The sequence below is a fragment of the Myotis brandtii genome, unplaced genomic scaffold, assembly GCF_000412655.1.
Source record: "Myotis brandtii unplaced genomic scaffold, ASM41265v1 scaffold74, whole genome shotgun sequence".
Classification (NCBI taxonomy): domain Eukaryota; kingdom Metazoa; phylum Chordata; class Mammalia; order Chiroptera; family Vespertilionidae; genus Myotis; species Myotis brandtii.
In genome coordinates this window covers 65,566-73,071 of record NW_005370944.1, presented here as the reverse complement: position 1 = coordinate 73,071, position 7,506 = coordinate 65,566, and the positions used below count along the sequence as shown (strand labels likewise).

The following is a 7,506-nucleotide window of genomic DNA, read 5'->3' as shown; positions in this document are numbered from 1 at the left end:
TGGGGCTTTGGTGCTCACTGAGTCTGCCCCTTGAGTGTGTCGCTTAAGGATGTGAAGAGTTGTAATCTGGATGGTCTCACACTGACCACTGGGTACACTGGCTCTTGGATCTCCAAGGAGGTGCAAAGTCAGCCACTTCCTGGGGCCACCCAGCAAGAGCTACAGAGAGATCTGCAGATTCCTCCTCTTTGTATCAGGTTTGGAAGTGCCCAGATGAGGCCCAGCTGTGAAGCAAGGCAGGCTGCTGCTACTGGCCTTGGGCCTTCTTATGATAGCTTAGGGGCTCCCTGACCCAGCTGCTGCCTGTTTGACAGGTTTTAGGCTGAGAAAGGGCAGGCCATTCATATGCAAAAGCCTCTGCACACAGCTTGGGTGAGGTTGTAAATTGGGTGGGTGGGGGTCTCAGGGAATCACCAGGGCAGAGCAAACAGCAATGGCTGCCAGTCAGCCCTGCACTACAGAGGTCCCAGCGCAGGAACAATGACTGCTGTGAGCACCTCCATCTGAAAGAAAACTGCCCTCGCGTTCCTGCCCCGATGCCAGACACTCCAGTTTCTCCCTGTATGTGTCTGGGTCCCCCAGAGTCTCGCCTGGAACTGGAGTTCAGAGCAAGCAGGAGCTTGTATCTCCCTCCCAATTAAAAAAGCAGCACACCTGGGTGCAGCCCGTTCTGCACTTCCTACCAGTCTCAATGAGCTTTCTTCTTTACCTCTCTGGTTGTAGTACTTCCACTCAGCCAGCTTTCCCGTAGTTCTGGATGATAGTTGTTCTGTCTTTTAGTTGTAATTTTGATGTGGTTGTGAAAGGCAGAAAGTACAGGTGTTTACCTATGCCACCATCTTGGTTCTCTTTACTTCACTTTTAAAATAAAAATTTTTCTTTGCCCTGGCTGATGTGGCTCAGTTGGTTGGGTGTTGTCCTGTGCACCCAAAGGTTGCCAGCTCAATTCCTGGTAGGGGCCATGAAGGAGGCAGCTGCTCAATGTCTCCATCAATGTTTTTCTCTCTCTCCCTTCCTCTATCCAAAAACCAATAAAAATATATTTTTTTAAATAAAAAAATTATTTTTTAATTAGAGTCAACATACATTATATTAGCTTCAGGAGGACCATAGTTATTAATCATCTATGAAACTTATGAAGTGATCACCCTGATATGTCTAGTACCCATCTGATACCAGTTATTATATTATTGACTATATTCCCTATTCTGTACTATACATCCCCATGACAATTTTGTAACTGCCAATTTGTATTTTTTAATCCTCCAAATATGTAATGGTTGATGAATTTGTATGTCATCCTTGCCCAAAGGCCATGCTAATCTCTGTAGCATTCCATTTTAGTATGTGTGCTGCTGAAGGAAGCAACAGATTTCCTTCTCTTTTTTTTTCGGTGTTAAAAATTTTTTTTAAATTTTTTATTGATATGAGAGGAAGGCAGATTTGTTGTTTCACTTACTTATGCATTAATTGGTTGATTCTTGCATGTACCCTGACCAGAGACCAAACCCACAACCTTGGTGCATAAAAAATTAACACCTATTCTGGCGGGGGGGGGGGGGGGGGCGGACTCAGGGAGCAACAGAGCAATCCCAGCCAGTGCAACAGCTTTACTTCTCCCTTTCCAATTTGCATGCCTTTTATTTCATTTTCTTGTCCAATTGATGTGGCTAGGAGTTCCAGTATTATGTTGAATAGAAGTGGTGCAAATGTTATATTGTTCCTAGTTTGAAAGAAAACACTTTTAACTTTTCCCCATTGGCTATGAAGTTAGCTGTGGGTTTGTCATATATGGACTTGATTGTGTTGAGGTACATTCCCTCTATTCCAACTTGGCTGAGACGTTTTATCATAAAAGGCTGCTGAATTTTGTCAAATGACCTTTTTATTTATTGATTTTAGAGAGAGAGGAAGGAAGAGACAGAAAGAGAAATATTGATTTGTTGTTGCACTTATTTATGCATTCATTGGTTGTTTTCGCATGTGCCCTAACAGAGATTGAACCCGCAACCTTGGCATATTGGGATGGTACTAGTCAATGGAGCTACCTAGCCAAGGCTCATTTGCGTTTCCTGCATATGTTAATATGATGATATGAGGTTGTATCATGTTTACTGATTTGAAGATATTGAACCAACTTTGCATCCTAGCAATAAATCCCACTTGGTCATTAAAAAATCTTTTGAGCCCTGGCCGGCTTGGCTCAGTGGATGGAGCGTCAGCCTGCGGACTGGGGGATCCCAGGTTCGATTCCGGAACTTTGCATCCTAGCAATAAATCCCACTTGGTCATTAAAAAATCTTTTGAATGTATTGCTGAATTCAGTTTGCTAAAAATTTGTTGAGGATTTTTGCACCTATGTTCGTCACAGATAATGGTCTATACATATCCTTTTTGTAATGTCTTCATCAGGGTTGAAATGATGGTATTCACATCCTCATAAAATGAGCTTGGGAGAATAGGTGTTAATTTTTTGAATGTTTGATAAAACTCACTTGTGAGCCATCCGGTTTAGAGCTTGTATTTGTTGAGAGTTTTTTGATTACTGATTTGGTTTCAGTTGGTAGTAATTGGTATGTTCAGATATTCTGCTTTTTCTTGATTCAGTCTTGGAAGATTGTATGTTTCTAGAAATTTATTCATTTCTTCCAGATTGTCCAATTTGTTGGAATGTAATTTTTTGTAGTATTTTTTTAATAATTCTTTGTATTTCTATGGTGTCAGTTGTACTTTCATTTCTGATTTTATTTATTTGGGTACTCTCTTTTTATTCTTTTAAAATCACCCAAACTCATGTTTTTTATTGATTACAGAACAAAGATGGGGGTCGTGGGGAGAAACAGATCAGTTGCCTCCCTTACACACTCCAACCTGGAAAGAACCCACAACCTAGATATGTGCCCTGACTGGGAATCAAACCCACCTTTTGGTGTATGGGATGATGCTCCAACCAACTGACCAGGGCTCTTTTCTTTTCTTCTTTCTCTCCTTCTCTCCTTCCCTCCCTCCCTCCGTCCGTCCTTCCTTCCTTCCTTCCTTCCTTCCTTCCTTTCCTTTTCCTTCCTTCCTTCCTTCCTTCCTTCCTTCCTTCTTTCCATTATTTATTTATTTATTTGCATTTTTATTGACTTCAGCGAGGAAGGGAGAGGGAGAAACATCAATGATAAGAGAGAATCATTGATTGGCTGCCTCCTGCATGCCCCCTACTGGGGATCAAGCCCACAATCTGGGCATGTGCCCTTGACCAGAATTAAACTGGGACCCCTTCAGTCCACAGGCCATTGCTCTATCCACTGAGCCAAACCAGCTAGGGCAAGCTCTTTTCTTAAAAAAAAAAAAAAAAAAAGAGTATTGATTTCAGAAAGGGAGAGAGGGAGATAGAAACATCAATGATGAGAGAGAATCACTGATCAGCTGCCTCCTGCACACCCCCTACTGGGGGTTGAGCCTGCAACCTGGGCATGTACCCTGACCAGGAATCGAACTGTGACCTCCTGGTTCATAGGTTGACATTCAACTACTGAGCCACACTGGCTGGGCTACTCTTTTATTCTTGAAGAGCCCGGTTAAAGGATTATCCATCTTGTTTATCTTTTCAAAGAATCAGCTCTTGGATGCTTTTTTAGACTATTTTTGGTTTATTTCCACTCTCATCTTTATTATTTCCTTCCTTCTACTCACTTTGGGGTCTGTATCTTGTTCTTTTCCTAGCTCCTTTAATTGCAAAGTTAGACTTTGAGATTTTTTTCTTGTTTCTTGAGGTAGGCCTGTACTGCAATAAATTTTCCTCTTAGGACTTTTATTTAATGTGTCCCATAGACTTTGGGTTGTTGTGTTTTCATTTTCATTTGTCTCAAGATATCTTTTGTTTGTTTCCTTGATCTTGATTTGATGCTTTATTTGATTTCAATCTTCTTAAGTTCATTGAGAACTGTTTTCTGGCTTAACATGTGATCTATCCTGGAAAATGTTTCAAAAGCACTTGAAAAGAATGTATATTCTACTGCCTTGAAGTGAAATGCTCTAAAAATATAAATTGAATCCAGCTGGTTTAATATGTCCTTTAAGGCTGCTTTCCTTGTTGATTGTCTTTCTGGAAGATCAATCTATAGATTGCTTTGGATGATGATGGAGTGTTAAAGTCCCCTACTATGACTGTAATTCTGTTGATCTCTTCCTTACAGAAGCTAAGGTCTGTCAATTTTTGCTTCATATATTAGGTGCTGCTGTTGGTTGCATAAATGTTTACAAGTATTATATCCTCTTATTGGATAAATCCCTTTATCATTATAAGGTGTCCTTCTTTGTCTCTTATTACAGCCTTTGTTTTAAAGTCTATTTTATATGATAGAAGTATTGTTATGCCAGCTATTTTTTTTTCATTTGCATTTGCTTAAAATATATTTTTCTGCCAGGCCAGTGTGGTTCAGTGGTTGAACATTGACAAATGAACCAGCAGGTCATGGTTCAATTCCCAGTCAGGGCATATCCCCGGGTTGTGGGGTCAATCCCAAGTGTGTAGTGTGCAGGAGGCAGCCGATCAATGATTCTTTTTCATCACTGATGTTTCTCTCTCTCTCTCCCTTCTCCTTTCCTCTCTTTAATCAATAAAAATATATTTAAAAAAAAATCTTTTTCCACCCCTTTACTTTCAATTTGTGTATCTTTCAATTGGAAAAGGGTCTTGCAGACAGTGTATGTATGGATCTTTTTTTAAAAAAATATATTTTATTGAATTTTTACAGAGAGGAAAGGAGAGAGATAGAGAGTTAGAAACATCAATGAGAGAGAAACATCGATCAGCTGCCTCCTGCACACTCCCCACTGGGTATGTGCCCGCAACCAAAGCACATGCCCTTGCCCGGAATCGAACATGGGACCCTTGAGTCCGCAAGCCAACGCTCTATCCACCGAGCCAAACCGGCTAGGGCTGGATCTTATTTTATTATCCACTCAGATACCTTTTGTCTTTTTTTTTTTTTAATCCTCACCCAAGGATATTTTTCCATTAATTTTTTAGAAAGAGTGGAAGAGAGAGGGAAAGACAGAGAGAAACATTGATGTGAGAGAAACACATAGATTGGTTGCCTCCTGTACCCGCCCTGACCAAGACTCGGGTCAGAGAAGAGCCTGCAACCATGGTACGTGCCCTTGACTGGAATCAAACCTGGGACCTTTCAAGTCTGCATGCCAACGCTCTAGTCACTAAGCCAAACCAGCTAGGGCTACCTTATGTCTTTTTATTGGAGCACTTAATCCATTTACATTTAAAATGATTGTTGATAGTATGTACTTATTCCCATTTTTTTATTCACAATTGTTCTTTTTCCCCTGTACTGACTTTCTGCAAGAGTCTACTAGATGATGTCTTACATTTCACCTTCTCTATCTTGATCAAAGGCATTCCCTTCACCTACAATCTTCCCTGACAACAATCCTCCCAAGACTCTGGAGAGGGCAGGGGGCAGCTGCAACTTATACAAAGTCCTAGCCTACCCTTCTGCCCTGTTTCTATCTTTCCTCCCCTCAAGAATTTACTATATTGTGCTTGCTTCAGCAGCACATATACTAATACTGGAACGATACAGTGATTAGCATGGCCCCTGTGCAAGGATGACCTGCAAATTCATGAAGCATTCCATATTTAAAAAGAAAAGCTAACTTAAACAAACTCAAAGATGCAAGAAATGGAGAAAACAGAACACATGAGGAGATTATTGTTCCTTACCTGGCAGTCATAAAAAGGGTGGCCCCGCCAGCACATCACATCCAGAATGTAGTAGGTCTGCTTCGCCTCACTGTAAATGCAGTCCAGAATGGTATAGTCTGGGACACAATGCAGAAAGTCAATACAGGGTGCCCTTCCAATCAGGGTTCCCTCCACCACAATCTAGGAAGCCCATCTTAGGGCTTGGGAACGGAATCCAATAATCCTTGGTACTTGCAGCAAGCACCAGCACTAAGGTATGAGAATTCAGTGGGGAAAGCATTCTTCATGATGCAGCTGAAGAATGGTGACCTGAGGTAGGACAACACAGGAGGGATCAAGGCAACTCTTAAGCCAAGTGGAAATTCTGAGCTTTTATATAAATTGGGACATTTACTTACAGAAGCTCAAGTTTGAAAGCAAGTAATCATCCATTTTAGTTTGTAATTACTTTTGAGTTCCTATCATGGGCATTGTGTTCTGTGGGGGACATTAACTGCATCTAGTCCCTGCCTTTAAGAAAGTTACAATCTGCCCTCGCCAACATGGCTCAGTGGTTAGAGCATGGGCCTGTGGACCGAAGAGTTGCAGGTTTGATCCCCGGATGGGGTGCGGGGGGCAATCAATCAATGTGTCTCTCCTACATGGATGTTTCACTCTCTCCCCCAACCTTCCATTCTCTCTTAAAAATAGAAGGAGAAAATACCCTTGGGTGAGGATTAACAACAACAACAACAAAAATCACAATCCAGTTAAGGAGATAAGATGATCACAGAGGAAAGAACCAAGAGCTGAACTATAGCGCAAACTAACAATACAAATTCCAGAAAAAAAGGGATTGGGACAGCAGGAAGTGCTTCATAGAAGACATGTGATATAAACATAGTCTTCTGGGTTAAGAATTAAAACAACAGAACAGAGTGGTGGGAGGGCCTTCCAGGCCAAAGTACTAAATTGACATGAGAAAAGGCACAGAGGTAAAATAAATTGGGTACATGAGGGGAGCAAGAAGGCAAACCAGTGGAACAGAGCTAAGGGTGGACAGGAGAGTAGGGGAAAGATACAAAGATGGGTAGACCAAAGCCCATGTGTGAGGAGCTCTAAAAGTCAATAGAGAAGTCTGGGCTCAGTACTAAGGATATCAGCAACCAGCAAGGGAGCCTCAGCAGGCAGGGAAGAGAGCAGGGTTCAGCCGAGCACCGCCACTTTGTCACTAAATGACCATGAGCAAGTTATTTCACCTCCATGATTTAGTCTCCTCAGCTAGGCTCAGGTGGGAGAGAGAAGCTAAGGTTAGGACAACGATAAAGGGAAAAAAGGAATTCGGCAGGGAAGCCCCAGCAACATCTTACTGTACATTACACTCAGCATTCTAAAGGAACTTCCCCAATAAACTGTAGCTGTCACCTTGTAATGGCAGTACATGGGAAAGGCATGTTAATTTTAATTCAGGGATTTTTTTTTTTTTTGCCAAGCAGGCCTCATTAGGCTGCATCTAACTCTGCAGCTAGCTACAGAGGGCTGAAATTGAAGGAGATGGCCTGAATTCAGTGGGCAGGAGGGTGCCTATGCAGTTTCAAAGGCATGCTTTCAAAGTGGATCTTTAAAACAAATGACCAAGAAACTTACACTATCTTTTTATTTTTTTTATTGTATTTATTTTATTTTTTTACATTATTTTTAAATTAAATCTTTATTGTTCAGATTATTACAGTTGTTCTTTTTTCCCCCCCCATAGCTCCTCTTCACCCGGTTCCCACCCCCCCCTCTGCCCTTACCCCCCGCCCCAGTCCTCATCC

At 41.6% G+C, this 7,506-nt stretch overlaps 1 protein-coding gene across 3 annotated transcripts in view; it reads right to left on the bottom strand.

Annotated features, from left to right (window-relative positions):
• The window catches only part of SNUPN (snurportin 1), a 44,483-nt gene that overhangs the window by 13,286 nt on the left and 23,691 nt on the right, over positions 1-7,506 (bottom strand). For all 3 annotated transcript variants that reach the window (XM_005882750.2, XM_005882751.2, XM_014530471.1), the window contains one exon: positions 5,729-5,826. In XM_005882750.2, coding sequence (XP_005882812.1) covers positions 5,729-5,826 — 98 coding nt within the window. The remainder of the gene's footprint in view (positions 1-5,728; positions 5,827-7,506) is intronic.